The sequence below is a fragment of the Aphis gossypii genome, chromosome 1 (assembly GCF_020184175.1).
Source record: "Aphis gossypii isolate Hap1 chromosome 1, ASM2018417v2, whole genome shotgun sequence".
Lineage (NCBI taxonomy): Eukaryota > Metazoa > Arthropoda > Insecta > Hemiptera > Aphididae > Aphis > Aphis gossypii.
Window position 1 is genome coordinate 26,278,386 of NC_065530.1, and position 22,469 is coordinate 26,300,854.

The 22,469-nt window shown below is 22.8% G+C and overlaps 1 protein-coding gene across 2 annotated transcripts; it reads left to right on the forward strand.

The window, feature by feature from the left end:
- The first annotated feature begins 10,964 nt into the window (after positions 1-10,964).
- On the forward strand, positions 10,965-21,777 carry LOC114129979 (zwei Ig domain protein zig-3). Of its 2 annotated transcripts, XM_027994851.2 has the most exons (7): positions 10,965-11,067; positions 18,720-18,847; positions 20,153-20,183; positions 20,275-20,444; positions 20,568-20,742; positions 21,019-21,200; positions 21,270-21,777. In XM_027994851.2, exons 2-7 carry the CDS (start codon positions 18,752-18,754, stop codon positions 21,402-21,404), a joined length of 789 nt encoding a protein of 262 aa, XP_027850652.1. In that variant the 5' UTR covers positions 10,965-11,067; positions 18,720-18,751; the 3' UTR covers positions 21,405-21,777. The 2 variants fall into 2 exon arrangements, with proteins under 2 accessions (XP_027850652.1, XP_050066799.1); XM_050210842.1 differs by lacking the exon at positions 10,965-11,067 and having other exon boundaries at positions 18,420-18,847.
- The last annotated feature ends 692 nt before the right edge of the window (positions 21,778-22,469 follow it).

The window sequence follows — 22,469 nt, forward strand, 5'->3', positions numbered from 1 at the left end:
ATTTCCACGTGAAGCGACAAATATACATTGGTTATATAGTGATATAGATTGTTTTATTTTATAGTTTCATCTGATATCATTGTTTCTAATAAGAGTGTAGGTAGCGCTTCAATAATTTCAATAATATTGATTATTTGACCCTATACATTATATCATTTGAAAATGTTATCTAAGACTTGTTGGTTCTTTAAGAAGGTAACTTTGATTTTCCTATTATATTAAGTAGGCATGAGAAACCTGTATTTTTCATGTATTTATAGAGTTAAGACATTAGACTAGAAAAATAAATTGACTTCCGTCAGTTCCAGCAATTCGATTTGAATTTGTATAATACGCTTATTTTTTATGTTTGCTCAGAAATTTGTTTATATTTTTTCACTTCGTGACTATTTTAAATATTAGTCAAGTTAAGAATGTCTAAAGAAAAATATACACTTAATATGCGTTAAACTATACAAGTATACTTACTATGTTAATTAAAAATAAAATAGGAAATCTATTTCCAAACAAATCTAAAAAACGAACTCAAATATATTTTTTGAAATTAATAAATAGTAAATTGTAACAAAATTATGTTTTTTCTCTTTTTCAGTACTTATTTATATACTGTTTAAACAGAATCAGAGCTAAAATATTTTTGTGTGTATACCTAATTTGACTAGCTACTTTGCTATAGCGAGTAGCAAGTTTAAAAGATACTCAGCAATAATAAATTACAATATTCGTTTTGTATAAGTACATTGCTATAAACTAAAATAACAACTGTTATTGAAAAAGAGCAGTAACTATAAAAATATCAAAAATGAGATTTTGATTAAATATTGATAAATAAATAATAACAATGCTTTTACTGAATTTTCTCCTATATTAATAATACACCATAATAGTTTTTAATTATATTGCAATATCTATTGATATATTAAAGAATAACAATTTCACTTATTGTCATGGAAAATATTATAAAAAAACATAAAAAAGTAACTATAAAAAACATCTTAATAATTATTACTATTAATTATTGTTTAATAATTCATAAATATATTACATTTATTTGGATATTTGGTTACTGTAGTTACCTGCATTTTCTATTAAAAATGCAAAATTTACGATGCTACATTTCATAATTGTATGTTAATTAATATTAATAAGTGGGTAATGCTAGAGAGTAACTTTTTTATTATTAGAAAAATTTTAAAAATAATTTAATGATTCCATAATTAACAGTTTTTTTTTAATTTTTGGAGTGATTTCCCATCGATTTTAATTAAAAGGTATACTTGAAATATTTAGTTATTTTAGAAAGAAACAAAAACATAAAACTTTATTTTCCAAAATATTTGATTTTTGTAATAACTACTATTACTGGTAGCAAAGTACCGTATACTTTAGGTGATATAGTAATTGCCTATTTAATGCTCCTTGAAAAAGTAGTGTCTTGTATATCATAATGAAAAATTAATGATAAATAATTGCAGTAAATAAATTTATAAAGTTAACTAATTTAAACTAGTTAAAAAATAGTAATAATAAAATCAATTAATGTTGTTTTATTGAGCTTCAAAACTTCAGAAGATAATGTTCTAATTAAAAACTGGAAATATAATTATTTAAACAACTTTAAAAAAAAAAAATTGATAATTTTTAGATTGAAAATAACATTTTAGATTTTAAGCTGACCATTGTATGCGTTGTTTTTACAATAACGTGTATTTTGTTTCTAACTGAAACCATAGAAAAATAATAATACTTTTTATGTGTACAATAAAAAATTTTGTCAACATGGGATATTCAAATTTCAAACCCATAGATAATATATGATAACGATTTGTTCTCTATCGATTTTTATTATTCAAATTATTTAAATTTATTTATCGTAGAAACTTGAAATATTCTTCTGATCGCTATTACCTCTATTCAAAATAAAATTTACAAAATATTTAGTATAATATTTATCTTTATAACTAAGCAATTAATATTTCCAATTATTTAAATCTCCTTTGAAGTTTTGATACACATTTTTATGATCGATCAAGAAGCTTGATAATGTAATACACGATCTCACATAAGTTATTCTTATAGCTATTTAAACAGAATTCAATAAACTCACAAACATTTTCAAATTAATTTGAAGTTAAAAACCTTAAAAATACATATTAGTATATTACTTATGTATAATTTTATTTAATGTACATTTTAAGTTCAAATTTTGACATAATTGGATGTTTAAGCAAAAAATAAGGTTTTTAGTTATTTTGTTGCAATACAAAAAAATATGATTTGTATATCGTATGTACTGGAAACTTTTTTCAACGATTTGTATACTATTGTTTACTATGAACAATGTAAATTATATCAAAATATTTAGATTTTCGCTCAAAAACATTTTTCATCGTATAGATGAATTCTTTTCAAATTTTACACATCCCATCTAATACACTTAGTGACCTAAACTCAGTGAAATGGTACCTACAATAATTGAACTAGACATCTAATATGAAGTAGAAGGTGTTCCCTGATTTTTTTTTTTTTTAATCTGATTTTGTCTCTGTGCCAAAATTTGAAACAAATGCATGTTTATTGCTTTGGTTATTAAGGTTTTAAAAGACTTTTAATTTATTATGCTCCTAAATCTCCTTCTTATTTTATTTTTTAATTATTAAAAACATAAAATATAAATAAATTACTTACCTTTTTATATTTAAACTATAAGATTTGAGTTTTAAAATTGTATTTGTTAATTTTTATAGTTTATTAGGCACTGCAGCATTAAGATAAATTTGTTTAATTATTTGTATGATGTAAATATAAATTGTTTTATACAGCTGTAATGATTAGTAATGTTATGATTTATAAATTATAAGTGGAACATTTTTAGTTTTTAAGATTTTTACATTTATTATAGAAAAAAATCCCAAATTTTTGTATGCTATATCGTTAAAAACGGATGTTCACCCGTAAATTATTTTACTGTCATTTTTTATGATTTTTTTTTATTATTCTAGGAACTAGACTAGACAAATTCTTAGTAAAACTTCTATAAATTTATGTTTCACTAATGATATTATATAATTTTAACTTACAATTCGATATTCGTTAAATTACCTGTAACAGAGTACCATAGTCTATACCACCTACATACGTACGTAAAATTGAAAAATTAATTGTTTCCTTACTATAGTCACAGATTTTAGTTATCATAGTTCTTTTTTATTGTATATTGTGTATATCCCATTGCTAATTTGATATTATATTTTCCCTACTCCTTACACTTCTAAAAGTAATCAGTTGTCTTAAATATATTGCTTTATTGTTTATATAATATTTATTTAACTAAATAATTCTTTTGCGATCTACTATTATTTTGTTAATTTATATAGGTATACTCACTGATTATAGCGGGTATTTTTTTAGTAGTAGACTGTGTCTATCACGTGTAGGCTATAAATAATTATTTCACATTATTATCTCATACAATGTATTACAGTTCTTCGAAATTTTCTCGAAAATTACCGAGAAATTCGAACGTCAAAAGTGGCAATGTGTTTAAATTCTAACAACGGGAAAGGTGTTATGTAATGCTTTTTAAACTCGCATGTCCCAACCTAATCGGATATTAGAAAAAATAAGTAAAACAAATGTCAAATTATATTTATTGTAAGACTTATAAAGTTATAAGTATAATTACTAATAACTCGCTTACTCTAATAAGAACGGTTCAAATCAAAAAATACGACTAATAATTGAGAAATAAATTTTATTTAATAAATTACTTTTTTTTAATCATAAAAATTACTCTTACCATGCAATCGTTCTATATAGATATATAAAATTTAAAATAAAATATACATTTTATTTCTGATTTCCAAAATAGGTATATAATATATACAAAACTGTATAAAAAATTGATTTATTATTTAATGGTTCAAAAAAATCTAATGGATCAATCATGAGCCCCATTAAATCATATTTAAGGGACCTCATTACTATTGTTTCATTATGTTTTGAATGATTATTCATGCAATCCGGCATTAGTATATTAAAATAGATAGTTACCTTCAGAAAATAGTTTTATTTTGGGCATCATGATAAAAACCAATAATATGTCATAACTCATAAGTTTATAATTTTAGCTGTTATTGCTCCTTATATTGGTGATTTATTGTACAATTGCACTTAAATTATTAATTTTAAACCATCAATATTTTTACAATTTTACTAGGAGAAAATGTATACATGTATATCTATAGAGTATAGACTTAATTAGTAAAATGTTGAAAAAAACAATTTATAATATATTGACAATATATATTGATTGAATAATTAGTATGTACTAAAACGTCTAAAACTAAACTTTAAAATACTTTTAATAATTTTTATACACGATACATATAATACATACCTAATTCATTTCATTATTATTTCATTTCATTTTTAATTATTTATTAATAATAAATATTAAGTTAATGAGCGCTGGTAAACTGTAAATTATGTAGAATTTCCTACAATTATTTTAGTACGAATAATCGACCAATAGTAATTAATCATAAATATTTCAAATTATATTTAAATAAACTAACATAGCAGGTGTTGCATTTGCGTTGAAATATAATATCATTTTATTATTTTCTACACTCCTATATCTTTGAAGTTTCAAGTCATAATTCGCCAATATTGGTTAGCGTATATTGTACATATATTTTAATCTTAATTTTATTTAACTAGTATTTTGTTATTATCATTTACTTAATTAATGAATTGTTCCATGTTAACTGGTAATTGCCAGTAGATATACCTACTAGTATATAGCACACGGTATATTCCTTTCTGTATGACTACCTATTAAATTTAAAATACCCATTTAACACTGTTACAATAATTGTGTAATTTGTTCATTAAAACTATATTGATTAATTTATTCTACATGCAAGTAAAAATACATCTGCAATGGATAATTTATAACACCAACTTTAAGTATTATGTTGCAACATATTGTAATAATCATTTGAAATTTTAGATAAAATATTCATGAAAACGTTTAAATACAGGTGCTTTAAATAAATGCTTTATAACTTTATAACTTATAAGTATATTTACACCACAATTATTCACAATCATTGAATTTTGATAAATCAAATAATATCATTGTAATAATATAATATTCATTATAATTTATAAGGATCATTAAACCAATTAAGACATTTAAGTTATAGAGACAGTACCTAACTGAATTTTTACTTTTTATTTTAAGCAAATACAGCATGGATTTCGGTTTTATATTATTTTAAATAAATGATCCACAAGTACCTACTCAAATATGAATATGTTGCAATGATTGTACTAATAACTAATAAAGAATATTAATTTATAACATATTTTTAAATTTCATTATTATTATACATAGTTTTATTTGTACTTCTTATTATACTAGATAATTTCATGATTTATAGTTCACAAAATTTATTTTTAATATAATTATATATTGGATAATATATTGGTAATCATGATTTATTTGATTAGATGATACTATATATATATATATATATATATATATAGTAGGCATATACTGCTGTAACCACATAGTAAAAACAGACATTTGATTTTTAGACTAGGAGAAGAGTTAAGCTGGAAGTATTGCTATAGTTATTTATATACCTACCTTCTAAAATCTAAATTTTAATAAATCTTGGGTGAATAGTAAAAAAGTATTCAGATTCATACTTCATAGACAATTTTCAAATTATTAAGAATCAAAATCATATTCATAATAATTAATAAATTGAGTGTAAAATGTTAAAACCTTATTTTTCAACACTATAATAGTATTTAAAGTTTTACATAAGTCTATTCGCAATCATATTATTATTATTATTATTATTATTATTATTTAAAATTTATTTTTCTCAGTTTACTCTCTTTTACATTAATGTCTAATTTATATGATTACACTAAATTCCTTTAACAGCTGATAAACCAAAATATCAATCCCATTAATAAAAGTATTATGGAAAATCCAAGTATAGAGCAATAAATAATAATATACAAATATATATTTGCCCCGCCGAAAATTTTTTTGCCCGGATCCTGCTCCTCCCCCAGAAATAAATGTCTGGTGCCGCCCCTGCTCCTTAACAATAGTGGTATACCTAATATAATCATTTATATAAATATGATCTTTTAAAAATACAATGTAGGTCAAATGTTTTATAAAGTTAAAGAAACTTCAAAACACAATTGTATAAAACGATACAATATATAATTATTATATAATATATATATTCTAAATACGTATGACTGCATGAGTAATTAAGTGTATTATAATATCCGATAAAAATTATAATGTAATAAATATTTACCTTTTATTCCTACTAAAATATTTAGTATTTATGTTCTAATACTATTGATTCAAATAATAATTATGACAAAATATCATAAAATATTTTATGTAGGTAAGGTAACCAAATACTACAATATAAAAAAATTATTAACTAAATGTGGAAAGTTTTTAACTTACCATTTTTTAACGATTTAAGTTAACTATACAGACAATCAGACAATAGATACCTTTAGTGTTTAATTTTAATAGGTTGTCTGTAAATTATTATTATTTTTTAATTAAAATGAAGTATTGAACTAGATTTAAACTTTGAATTGAGTTAATGGATGACCTATTGATAACATAATATTAAATAAACCATAGATGATGCCACTATTGAATGATTTATTTCAAAATAAATTTAATAATATATTATCAATACTCAATAGTAATGGGTTTCTAATTACTTGAGATCAATCAAGGTCAATTATAATTATAAAAAATATAGACAGCGATAATACAGCATCAAACAAATATTTAATAAATTAAAAATAATTACGTACATTTTTAATTTGTATATAGTAATATTTATGTATATGAATCATGTTTAGTCATAGTTTTCACTGAATAATTGCAATACTATAATTGTTTAATAAATGATATAATATTAAACGTAATTAAACGTTTTAAAGGCATAAATTTATATTTTAGATTATTAACTATCTAATTAATAAGTGTTGGGAAATTTATTGCATAATTGCGTATACGTATAAATATATCAATCGATGCACACACGCACGCGCATTACCTATGTATATATTGATAGTATAAATAATAAATATGTTTCCATTTATTTATTTATATTATGTATTAATATATATTTATATATTTATATATTTCATGTCAGACTTGTACATCAAATACCCCTGAAGTATTATTTTTAAGAACCCTATGGTTTAGGGTTAAATATAGCATAGTTGAGTATAGGGCCTATACTCAATAAATTCGAAGATCTTAAAAAACTAATCTAAACATAATCTATTTATATAATAATAATACAATGTAGGTTATCATTAAAATTTAAATACATTTTTATTTTGTTATTATTAAAAAATATGTATTAAATTTACAAAAGTATGATAAAATAAAGCAATAGGTACTTTTCGGTTATACTATCTACCGGCGGATGCCGCGACTTCTACTGGTCTAACAGCCGTCTTCAGTCAATCGCTCTACTACCTAACAAAATAACTAATATTTAATAATTATTATACCAACCGCTGAACCGCTGTTAGCAGAATGATGGACATCGTCTTTTAACCATGTGACCACGGATTAACCCGTGCCTATGCCCTATGGCCAGCTGTGACCTACCTTGGGTGGTGTTGTATAGCAAATTGAGGGATATTTTCGTTTTGAATTTCCGAGCAAGCGAGGAGGAGCAACTCTGGCCCCTAATTCTCACTTTCTAAGATAGTTATTTGGTTAAATTCATGTGGTGTCAAAAGCACGATAATCCATTTATAAGTGTTTTAAATTGAATGGCTGAATATTTTTCTACTCTAGTTAGTTACTAATTTTGAATGTTATTTCTAGTTTTTGTACCTACTATAGTTTTAATAATTTTTAGTTCATTTTTTAAAATTATTTCGTAAAAAGAAAGGTAGTCGCGATTATATTGTGATACCTATTAAGGGTTATATTATAATATGCATTATATTAATTATATAAATGACAAATTCATGTTAGTCGAGACTTTGAGGAGGTAGTCAAGATAATGGGATTGAGACTCGTGGTAGTCGGGATAATCGAAAAGTATAATACAGTCGAGTCTCGATAACTCGAATATCAAGAGAGGTAAAAATTAATTCGACTTATGTATTTTTCGAGTTACAAATATTGCATTAAGTGTATAAGAACTCCATAGGGACAAAAAGAAATTCGAATTATCGAGGTTTTCGAGTTATCGAGACTCGACTGTATAATATAATAATAATAATATCATATTATATCCTTAACATTAGATTGTCTTTTTTAAATTTATTTAAATCATTGGGTATTATTTTGATCAGTTTTTGTAAGTGAATATTATTATATTTTTATAAAAACATTATTGGTTTTAAGCAGTCTTGTGAAAGATATTTTATGAAAGTATTCAAGTTCAGGAACTTATTTTGAAAAGCATTTAAAATATGTACTCGATTACTCAGTTAAAAAATATTTGAGTGCAAATATATGTATATTTTCAATATAATGTATTATACATTCGGAACAAGTCTAGGTCCAAACCCTGAAAATGAAACAAACACAATTAATATTTTCAAAACATCCAAAATATTGAAATTATTATAAAAAAAAAACTAACAATATTGTTATACAACTTTATAAGATACAAATTGCTTAAAATCTATTAAAATAAATATATTTAATATATATATATACTTAAATTGTATAAAATTAATTAATTCCTTTTTTGTAAATGTAAAATAAAACCCTAATGGCCCTAGTCATTGAAGCGGAAATTTCTTTTTGTTAAATTTTAAGTTCAATAAAAAAAAAAAGAAAAGAAAAGATTCTTATTTAATAAAATATATGAACTGTAAAGAACACGTTTTTAAAAATTAGTAATATATTTTAAACAGGCACAGATACTTTGATAATTTTTTTTTAAATACCTTGTCTAAGTACTTTATTCAAAAGTATTTAAAATGCCTATTTGAGTGTGTATTTAAAAAGTTTTTGAATAATTTTACTCAAGTACTTAAAAAGACTAATTTTAAGTGACATTAGTGTAACGTTGAATGAAGTTTAAATCGAAAATACTCATTAGTGTATGTTTTGTGTTGATGTCAACAATTATAATACAAACTTATAAAAGACAAATAAATTTAATCGGTATAAATATACACATTTCAGTTTTAAGTATAAAATTTGCTTAATAACTAATGAGTAATGATTATACTATAAAATTTTATTATTTACTTAAATATTATTTAATGTATGACTAATTAGTAAATACAAAATATATTGTTATTTTTTTTTCAAGGAAACTCAAAATATAGTAGTTGTATGACAATATTTTATAAATGTTGGGCTTTTCTCTCCTCTACGACCACATACAGACACGGCTTATAAGTTTGTAGGCCTATAGACACTGTTCCAGGTTAATTTAGGTAAAAAATTAATTTGGTTGTAAAATTGTTTTATTATAGGAATTTGCGATATAATTTATAAGTATTAAGTATTTATAAAACCATTATTATTAATGATTAAGTACCATTTTATATCACTTAGGTATTATAAATATTTTTCAGATTTGAGCTATAGTAAATATAAATAGGTAATAGGTTTACTCTTTGTTTGTTTAAAACAAAACAGTTTTTTAAAATAATAATTAAAACTTTATATATACTATATACATACCTATTACGGGTTTAAAATATCTGTATTTATTGTATAATTAAATATATAATTATATTTTAAAAATAAATATTAGGTATTTGTCTTTGGACAAATAAATTGTGCGCAGTACGAAAAGTGAAATGAGTAGTACAAAATTTAAAAGTGTGCTTTAAACAATACTTAGTGTTATTACTTATGTATTAGATATGGCTGATTTGAGACTATATGTGTAGTTCGAAGATTTGGATATTTTAGGATCTATTGGGCTACTTAGGTACCTCTTCGTGTTATTCATGTAAAACGAAAAATTGTAAATTGTCAGCAAATTTTCTTATTTTATACGTATATTAATACATTGTACCTAATATATTTTTATAATAAAAATAAATATGAGTGGTTTTGATTAATTTAATAAGTATCTTATAAAAAGTAAGTTATTTATAAATATTATACTTTCTATTTATTGCACTACAAGTTATAACCTTTTTTATCATATTTTGATGTTATAAAATTAATTGGTTTAAGCGTTATCAATTTGACAATAGTTCTATCTGATTTTATTTTATATTTTTATTATATAGTGTAATAATTAAATACTTACGTGGTGTATTGAAGAGTTTTTATTGGTATAACTATTGTCTATTACGATTGTACATTTCAAGTACCAGTACCTACCTACATACTTAGCAAATGTGATTATTTTAGTTTAATACATGACGAGAACCAGGTCAAAGATTTTGTAAGAAAAATTAAAAGAGTATTTTATTGACTATGTGATTGTAAATTAAATAAACGTAACAATTATACATAAGTAATTTGAATAAACATGTATGATGGTAGGTAGTGTTTGAATACAACCAATTAAAGATAAAAAATAAAAAAAACAATTATTAATAAGTAATAATTTATCCGTTCAATTAAATATATATCAACATATCCATCGCTAAATTATTGTATACAGAAATTTATCTGTTCAGATAAATTTTAACTCATTAATTGTTTTCTATCTTCAATTGATTAAATATTGATTGTTATTAAATAATAAAATTCTCAAATACATTAACGGAACAAGTATAGGGTATTATGTACCACCCGTGAAGTATATAATAGCTAATAATGTTGATTTAATATCCTGTTAAGGGTCGACGGGGGTTACTATCAGTTTACTAATTGAAATGTACACACTAAGATAATTAATATTGAATTTGTGTTTCCTGATCCGACGCTTGCGTCACGTAACAGCTGCGACTATCGTTTATAAAGCCTAGAGGGACCAATAGTCAGATCATTACGACTTGTTGCATCAAATCCAGTACACGGCGCACCGACTTTCGTAGAGACTGCGTGACTACGTGAGTACTAGCATGTACGTTATTGTAAGAAAAACATTGATAGCTAAAATCGAGTTTTAGTTTTAATCTAATTTAGTATCTATTGGTACTCTGTTTGTATCTTAGCTTTTCTTAATAAATACCATAAATAATAAGAGTTTGATCATAAGCACATAAATTATTTGTAAAAATCGTTTTGTTTTGTTATTTATTATTTACTATATTTTATGGTGTCTATATATTATCGTCAATTTTAAAAATAATTTATTACATTTGTTTTTTTAAATAGAGATAAACCGCGACATTTTTATCATTCTCGTACATAGTTGGGTAATTTAAATTATTTTTATTACATTTTATAATTATTAGTTTTTATTCTTAATATTATTATTTTTATAAGTTGTAGAGCATTATGAAAATACATTTTTTTGCAAATAACTATATTTCACTGAATTTAATATCTAAATTTTGTTCTATGATAAATAAAAAAAAAACTACAAATACTTGTAGTCTAAAATAATAACTAAATTTAAAAAACTTTTACATTTTATCCAACAATTTTACTGGATAGTAAAATGGTTTAAAATATTTCCATTCTGTTTTAAATAATCACTATAATGTAGTTCTTATTTTTACTGCAATAATTATATATTAATTAAAATTAAATCTTGTGTTTAATTTAAATTATTATTACTACTTTTTAATGTTATACTAACAGAGTACTATTATCACTTTTTCCAAAAATTAAGATAAAAATTAATTTTAATTACCTCCCAAAGATAAATATGATTTACTAACAAAATTTAATGATAAAATTATTAGCTATTTCTACATAATGAACATTGGTGATTGTAATTTATGATAAAAATAATATAGGTATTTTTTATTTTATTTTAATGTATCTTTATGGTAAATAATTATTGATAAGTGATAACCAAAAATATATTTTATATAAAAATATTATAATTAAAAAGTTTTTTTTAAAAAGATAATATTTCGTTGGTTTTAAATACGTATATCAAAATATTTTAAATACGTGGATTTTATGTGATAAAAAACATAAATAAATAATGGAAATTTTTATAAACTATATGTTTTGATAAAATCAAATTTTGGAATCCTCAATGCTGTATGTTATAATTATCAGTTTTTTCATACATACTTAAGATATTAATATAGGTACCTACCTGATTGTAAAAAATATATTTATCATATCACAAAACTTACCTATGCTGTAATAATTTTTTTTTCAAATAATTTAATTTTCAGTTTTTATTTGTTTAAATATCTATTATTCAAATATAGCACAATGCTTAAACAGAAAAAAGTAATTTAAATTTATATATATAGTTAAACATTTAGCCAGATTTTTCTATAACATTAATAATACTTTTTTACAAAATAATCTTTATTATCTAATGTGTTATCATAATTTTTAAATTTAAAAAAAAACATTAAATATGACATCATATTTTATAATAGTGTTATTTTACTCATATAAGTATTCTATAATATCTTACAAATCACTTATTTATAGTTTTAATTAATATAGGTACATTACATCATTATTGTTATTGTCTTTATAAAATCAAAGTTATTTCAATATACCTACTCCTAATATAAACGACATTAAGATAATATATTGCAGTTTTTAGGGAAATTACAATCTCAATTTTGAATCGTTAAAAATTAAAAATTATAGTGTCCACGTTTCTGACTGGCGGAACGAAAATAGTACACGAAGATTTCTATTTAGGTATGTCTATGCAAATATATATTATTAAACTACCAACTTGCCAACTAAAATTGATAGAGAGGGTATTAGCTATATAGAATAGCTACATTCTCTAAATATCGTCCCTTTAGCCTCTTTGTGTGTAAGATTTTATTATATAACTTAATTGCTTAAGTCGACAATATTACAGGATTGTTTCCAAAGATGTAGAACAGTATTAACAGAGTTGAATATTTTGTTTCCAATTCGTAATGTATTTAACTATATAAATGTTGGTTAGGATTAATTTGGAAAACACATAAATTCATCATCAGTAATTGTTTAATTCCGTTATTATTAAAGCGATCGTGATTTAAATACGTACCGACAATAAGATATTCTTATTTCTTAGTAATCTATCATTTTATCTATGTAATGATCATTCATAGCTTAAGGTTACCTACTTATAGTTGTAATAATTAAACTGTGTGTTCCTTTTTTTCACATGAATATCTTATGTTTATAACAAATAAAATAATATTAGTCATTTTACACAATTTAAAATAAACAAAGATTACATACATTTTTTTCCTATAAAGAATTAAATATATATATATTTAATTTGAACTTAAATATTTAAAGATCAATAAGACATTTACTTGAAAAATTATTTGCATAAACTGACAATTCTTTAAACATTTTAAACATCAAAAATGATATCAGTTGTTTATTTTTATAATTTGAATTGATTTATTTGAGAAGAAATCATTAGCAAATCATTCGTCGTTGAAAAACCTTCTTTCATCAGACTGAATCTAAAACACGCATACCTCTAAAATACCTAAATTATATACTACCTATAACCTAAAAACTAATTTTAAATTAAATATGTAGAATATGCCATAATCATTCGAACGAACTACAATATAAGCATAGTTATATATTACGTATAAATAATATCGCTTATGTAAGAATAAGATAATAATCCTCATGGATGAGTAATAATACGTATACCTACTTATAAATGGCAAAGGTCTTCTATTAACAGTTAGGTTTTGCGATGTTGTAAAAGCTATCAGCACTCGATATTACAGTATAATGCATATTAATATGAAATCTATAGATTTATATGATGTCATAGTTTTTATTCCGAACCATAATAATTAGGATCACTAAACTCTAAAAACACGTGATAACTAATAGAAAAAGGAAAATTAAACATTTATTGTATTCTTTTTTTATATAAATTTTAATTTATATATAGATTATTAATATCAATTATTATCCATGTAAAATAATTTAAGGTTCAATGTTTTATACAACTTTATAGATTTAATATGTGCGCACTTTACTGTAATAATATTATTCAATATAACTATTATTACTCTAAAGTGATATAACTATTATATAGTCTTTAAATATAACTGGATGATCATAAAATAATTTATAAGATATAAATATTTAGAGTCGTAATACAGTGTGTCGATAATTATTTTACGACGCAGGTACTATAGGGTAAAAATTCAAATATTTATGTTTGTTCAATGTGTAATATCATTTATACTTATACTACAGAGTCTCGATACATAAAAAGCTGTATAATATATCTATTCTCTCTAATTTCGACTTAAAATACAGTTGTCTTAATTAATTACCCACCTATATTTTTATGTTATTACACTTAAATGTAGATTTTATTACTGTACTGAAAATATCAACTCTGGACTTATTACAGCTTTCGGTACTGGAGTAAATTTTATACTATGCATACCTATTATAATAGTGCCTGGTGTCTATTTAATGTCGATTTTTATTAATCCTTAAAATTAGAATTTTAATAGTATTAGCTTACTGTTCAATATCTAGATATTTGATTCGTTTGGTTTTTAAAATTTGGTTATTAATTTTTAAATAATTGAAAATCTGATAGGTAGGTACTTAACATGAAAATACATATTTAAAACCCAAGTTGTTAGTCTTAAAGTTCATGTTGGTTTTATGTATTGTATACTAAAATAGAAAAAAGTTTAGGAATAGAAATGTTTGCGTTACGACAAGACACTTTATAATTGTATACCATACCTATATAATATTATAAAATAAAAATATTTTACGATTTAAAAGAGTAGCTAATATATTATGCATAATATATAGAATATATTTATATATATATATATATATACATATATACATATACCTATATATACTTGGGTGTATGCCAAAGTCCTGCTTTTTAAATGACTGCTTACAGTCTTACAACATTAAATTAATTCAACTACCGATATACGAGTTAAATATAATCAAAATTCATAATTACTTCCTGTCCATATCATGGTGCCACGATTTTATCACGTTAATTGCCATATTTCAGATAAAATACATTAATAAATTAATAAGGCCACTTTTAATATTATTAATGTTGCACGTGAAATATTATCATTATAAGTGTTAGGTAGGTACTATGACTTTATAACATTACAGTAATCAATTAATTTACAACTGAATGTAATAAGTTGATTGTTGATAGTGTTCATAGTATATTATTTATTTCAATGGTTTTATAGATTAGATTTAACATTTGTAGTAAAATCTCTATAGTGAATGTTAAATATTTGTACACGGAATACCTATTCAGTATACGCTATACATCTTACACATTAAATATGATATTAACCTTATACATAACCTTTACGAGTTAAATTATTATTTATTTTATTAAGTAGGTTCCTATAATTTATTAATATAATATTTACACACAACGTTTGATAATAATAAATATCTATCACAAAATAAATAGTGTTAAAAAATAAAAAGTAATAATTTAACATGTAGTTTTTTTATGCGTATCTTCATTTACTCTTTATAGTAGGTATAGAAAAAAAAAATGCTCAAAAGGTATATTTAGAATTCTAGAATCAATTTGAATCTAGTTAGTTCTTTTGATGGGTCAAAAGTAAATGATTTTCAGTACTTCTCAAATAAACGAAAAAACGGGATTTTTGCCGTAAAATTAGTTTTTGACAAAATTAAATTTGTTTTTTGTTGTAATTTTTGATAAATATTAACGTAGGAATTTGACATTTTTATTAAATATTTAAGCATCAAACTTGTCTTGGTATGATTTAAATTTCAAAATTTTTTGAACCTTTTTGTACGATAAGATATTTTAAATTTTTTGTTGATATGCATGATATAAATTTTGTTTGCAAATAACAGAACTTGAAATTATAACAAAATTATACATTGGGAGTCATTGATATTTTCAAATATTCAGATTAATTTCTTTAAAATAAGTCTAACCTACCGTATTACTAAATACTAATGGAAAATAAAATATCAATTTCAATATAAATATATAATAAAATATTTTTAGAAATATAGGTTGATTCTCCGCTCAGTTTTATTTTTAACCGTATAAGTACAATATGATTTAGCATTAAATTAATACATATAGTCTTAATTAGTGTCCTGCAAGGAAAATCTAACACCAATACTATATTAAACAGGAGAGCGACTTCCCAACTTTTTTTTACATTGATTGTAATTAACTTTACACGTTTTAAATGTATTATTGTTATGAATTTTTAAAAAAATACGTAAAATACCTATCATGTAATTTTTATATTTTAATTAATGTACTCACAATAAAAAAATCGAGTTATTATTTTTTAGTTTAATTTCATTAAACATAAAATATTATCTGATGCGATAATTTTTAGCAAACTTCAAATATTTAATCAACTATATCTACCAAGAAATAGACATATCATACACCGCTCAGAATCATTTTTAATTGTATACACAATGATTTATCATTGAGTTCAAATTTAGCACATTCATTAAAGAGTCGTTATCAGTGTCCAGGTATACTGTACATTGATACTATATAATATATAATATATGATAGCGATTTTCTTTATTTTTTTTTTCATAGTATTGTAATAAAATTGTACACTTTTTAAATGTATTTTATTACTATATATTTTTTTAAAAAATACGAACAATATAATGTACTTACAATAATAATAATGTGTTAATATTATTTAGTCCAATTTCATGAAATATGAAATATTATCTGATGCGATAATTTTTAGCAAACTTCAAATATTTAATCAACTATATCTACTAAAAAATACACATATCATGTATATGTATGTATTGTAAATAATGCCCATTCAGTGATAACTATTTTTATTATGTTTATATTAGTATTATTTGTATAATTTTTAAAATTACATCATATTATGCTATAATTTATGATAGTATAGTCACTAAACACATAATAATAATTTATGATAAAAGGTAAGTACATACTTCTATATAAAATAGTCATTACTATTTCATATTTATGTACTTAGATAAGACTGAGGTCTAGTTGTTTGTGAGTAAAGAAGCTTGACAATTTAATACAAGGTTCCTCATAAGTTTTTCTCATCACAATTTAAAAAAAATCAACAATATAATATAGTGACAACAATTTTTTTAAGCGTTTAACTAAAATTTTTCAGAAAATTGGACTATAAATCATGAAAACATGCAATTAATGTATTAGTTAAAAGTTAATAAATTTTTAATTTAAACACAACTTGAAAATTTAATACAAAAGTCCTTATAAGTGTTTTTTTAATGAAATTCAAATAATAACTAGTGATTATACATACATACATTTTTTATGAATGATAAAAGTTCAAATGTTGACTATACTCAATATATTTAAACGTAAAATAACGATTTCTCATTACGAGTTTTTCTTGACACATTATATTTTTACTTAAATTATAATTTTTTTAATTATTAGAATGATTTTAGCTAGTAAGTTTTTAAAATTGTTTAATATAATTAGTTCTTTCTCTATAAAATTTATAAAACATTTTGTATATAATATTTAACATTGATAATTATTTATTATGTTTAATAAAAATATTATAAAATATTCAATAGGATTCCTTAAAAATCAATCTTGAATTAAAGTATAAGATTTTTAATTTAGATAGTCAAGGCTTGTTTATTTAATATAAGATTCCTCAGAACTCCATAAGTTTTTTTTACAAAAATCTAAAAATTTCAAAAATACATAATTATTAATTATGATTTTGTATATACGTTTCAAGTTAAAATTTAAAAGAAATTGGATAATACATATTAGTCGAAAAATAACTTGTTTAGTTATTTCAACATATTTTAAGTATCATAAAAAAGTATTATTCATAGGGACTTGAAACTAATAGACTGGTTAAATGTTGATATTACTTTTTTTTTATTTATATTAATATATATCGTTTATTATTTATATTTTTCAAATAATTATAATTTGGTAATTAATTAAATAATACCTTCCTCACAATATAGTGGAAATCTCAACAAAATTTTACGTCAAAATATTGATACTGTTATAACTAATTAGTACTTATTGTTATGAAGCGTACCTATTTTATGTCAATATACTAATACTATATTAAGTAAATCAAGTCAAATCAAATATTGTTTTTTTTTTCATTTCGATAAACGTATACTAAAATTTTCATTTATCTAAATTGGATTTAAGAAACTTGACCTTTGTTATAAATAAAAATTTCATCTATAGTTGCATTGGCTGATGCAATATTTCAGAATTCTTAGATAATATTCAGAGTATATAAAGCATGACTGGACGCCGCACTATTCATTCCTTTCTAAGACACCATACTAAATATACACATAACGATTTCTGCTTAACCAGCACAATCCAAATTCTTGAAACATGACGTCTTCAACTACATCGCATATCCAATTCTCAAAGCCATCCCATTACAAAGAATCCAAATCAAGGATCTATTCTTTTGTCCTTTTAATAACTTAAAAAATTAACTTTTTTTATTATAGTAATTTCATTAGTGTTCAATTGTTTTTAAAACCATTTTAATAGTTATAAATTGTAATAATTTCGTTTTACATTTCAATATTGAATTATAACTTACAGTTAATTTCAAAAATACACAAACAGACGCCAATATGGGAGATTCAGCATTACTACTAGGATTTTCCTGGTTAGTTATAATCAACAGTTTTGGATTCGCTGCGGTCTTACCGATGAACCACATTATAGAGGTAAATAATTCATTAATATAGTTTATTAAAAATACATATTCGTATAAATTGTACAATATAAATATATATTAATAGTATTATATATATTCGCATTCACATGTTGTCATGTATATAGTAAGAATATTGTTATTTAAAAACGACTATGAATCATAAATCACTATCATTATTGATCAAAATGATATACATGTAACTACGTGCCTATTTTTTTACCAAACAAATATTTATGTTTAATGTACCTAAGATTATTCTGAAGTGGTGTTAATATATTATATATTTTTAAATAATTTCTCCGTGTTTATATTTCTACTAATACGTTGGTAGTCTTATTAAAGAGACGTATTCAATTAGTTCATTGATAAATTTAACAATGTATTTGTATGCCAATTAGGAAAACCCGTTCAATGTTCAATAACCCACCTGAGTGATAAGCTAATACATCAATTTCTTTTTACTTGAAAATATAATACGTTCGACTTTCTTTTACGATTTTTATAGTAAAAGTTTAAATTAAATATTCAATTATTTTACCCATATCAAAGTTATAGTATAATATAATATGATAGTACTATTTTAAATTTTGTATTACACTATTACAGCTTAAAACTAGTGTTTGAATCGATGTTTTTAAATATTTAAATTTTAAATGCGTTACAACACATTAAATTGTCTATACTCAGTTATAGAGTTGTTAGTTATAACATTGCTCACGTTGTGAATGTATTTTTTCATTAAAATTTTTTTTTATCTTTTTCTTCTTTAATGTCTTTACTTTAATTTTATTTAATGCAGATTAATATGATTAATATAGTATAAATAATATTTAATATGAATTCAGAATTACTTTATATATAATATATTATAATATGATTATCTAGAATAATATTATTTGGTCGATACAAAATATTGTCAAATAGGTTCATAAAATAAAGTTCCAGTAAATAAATAATAATTACTTTTTAGTTTTTGATTGTCTGCATCATTCATAAATAGTTCAAAAGTAAACAGCATGTAGTATGTGCTATAAATATATAACGTTGCCTATGTTTATTAATAAGCCTTTTCTTGTTCTATAAAGAAATACGTAATAGATCTTGATGGAAAAAATAAATTAAATATAATAAAACAAAATTTTTCTACTATTAAATATACGATTAATATTAATTATTATTATTTATTAATTATATAATTAATTGGAATAAATTAAACCATAAATTATTAGATTTTCATTTTTTCACTTAACATAAAATTAAGCCATACCAAATATAATATTAATAAAATTAATTATTTGAAATTTTGTTTTTCTAGAATTCTATTGCTGATGATTCGAAATTCAGGGGTAAGTTGATATATTTTAATGCCATTTTGCATATTATAAAATAGAATGATTTTTATTTTATATTTAATAATATTTTTTGCTTAATTAACAGGAAGTGAAAAAAATACAGAAAAATATGAACTTAAAGATTGGGTGATGGTGAAAGCATCTCCTTCAGAACCTATTCGAGTTCCTCCTGGTGGTAGGGTTGAACTCGAATGTACGGTGTTCGGTAGTCCTGTACCTCAAGCACAATGGAATCGTGGAATACAACTCAATCAGGTAAATTGACTGTTCAAAATATATTTATTTTCTAAGAGTATTTATATGTTATAGATACTCATCAAATAATTATTTATTATACGTTACTACAATTATCTTTGTGTTTATTACCTATTTTTATAGATTACATTAGGTCCAAACGAATTCGAAGATTCCGGAGATTTTCAAAGTGTTGGTAAAGTGACAGTAAGGCATGTAATTGATTGTGTTCAACCACATCACCAAGGTGTATATACATGCAGTGGTCAAGCACGAGAACAAACTATGGCCAGTGATCCAGTAGCAATTTCGGTTGAAGGTATATATTATTTTATATTATACTTAAAAATAAATAAAACAAAATGAGATTATATTTAATTATATTTTCAATCCAATTATTAGACTTGTTCTATTTTCTACATTTATATCTATATATTTAAAAATTGAAAACAGCATTTAAATATTTATTTAAAACAATTAGATTGTATTTAATCTAGATATTTTACCTTTGTTCAATAATTGAATTCGCCAGTTATTTACTCAAATATATATAGTTGTTGTAAGTAAATAAGTAATTATCTATTGTTTTATTCAGGCCGTCCAGTTCAGTGTTCCAGTGGTAAAACTAGAATAGTCAAGTGGAGTCCAATCATTACACAGATGATAGGCTCAACTGTAGTAATACCTTGCGTTGTAGCAGATAGTGCACCGTACAGACAATATTGGAAGGATAACTTTGGTAACATAATAGATACTGACATCGATTCAAGACGCAAAGTAAATAATTCCCATAAATTGTTTTTTAGTACATTAGACTAATTACGGACTGTTGTATTTATTTTACAGATGGGTCCTGAAGGAGAACTAATTTTGAACAATTTAAGCTGGTCAGATATGGGTGAATATACTTGCGTTGCGGAAAATTCTATAAGCCGAGATAACACATCTACGTTCCTGTATCCAATGCTACCAAATGTTTAGAATACTTACACGTAGATATAAACCATAGGAAATGATCTATAATCTCTAAACAAAATTTGCTCTTAATGTTCAAATATTATAGTATTGTTATCTGAAATGATTTATTCAATTATATAACATATAAAATAGGCGCTTGTTATAGGAACGTTAATAGCTAGCCAATAGTAAAATGGCGTTAACTTACATCGTTTAGTCGAACAGTACTGCTTTAATAGTCGAATGCTTATACTATGTATCGTAAACCATTGAGTATTTATTGTTTATTTTGTTATTCTTAAGTGTATTGCTTGCCCCTGCTATGAGTCTCGTATTGTTTTATGGTTTGTGCAATAAATTTAGAGTGAGTGTTAAAAACTCAAACTTAAGTATTTTATTATTGTTTTTTTATTTATTTATTTATTATTATTTATCTATGAGTATGAATACATTATATATTTGTATTTAAATTCAATAATAAAGCTCGAAAATATAAATATAAAATTGTTTTCTGATTTTCTGAAACGGATAATCTATACGTGTCAACATATATGTTAACAATCAACATATATGTTATATAGTATGCTGAAAGACCGTATATTAAATTTGTTTATTCTCTATATGACTATATCAAAAGATATATTATATATATATGAATAAATATTACAAGAAAAATAACTAAAGAATGATGATTTATTGGTTACACCTATGTAGTTTAATATACAGAAAAACACTAAGCTGTACAGTATAAGAGCTAACTGAGTCAAGGGGATCTCGCTGGTGAAAAGCAGGTCACTGTATTACTGTAACGAATTCTTTAAATTTGAATTCAATATGATAAATTATAAATAATGATATATAATAATGTGACAAAGAGCATATAAGAACTAAGATGTTTTATTTTTTTAGTAATCTTGATTACTAAACAATTATATTTAAAAAGAATATTAACATTTAAATTCTAATAAATTTTAATATTTTTAGATTTTTGGCAAAATGAAGAATACATTAATTTTAATCTGATGTATGTTTTTTTATCAATTTATTATTTTTGGTCTGAAGACTCATTTTTTGACAAAAAAAAAAGAA

Coding starts and splice junctions, on each gene's coding strand:
- LOC114129979 (XM_027994851.2), top strand. CDS start 18,752: ATGGGAGATTCAGCATTACTACTAGGATTTTCCTGGTTAGTTATAATC. Junction 18,848..20,152: donor CGATGAACCACATTATAGAG/GTAAATAATTCA, acceptor TTGTTTTTCTAG/AATTCTATTGCTGATGATTC. Junction 21,201..21,269: donor ACATCGATTCAAGACGCAAA/GTAAATAATTCC, acceptor TTTATTTTACAG/ATGGGTCCTGAAGGAGAACT.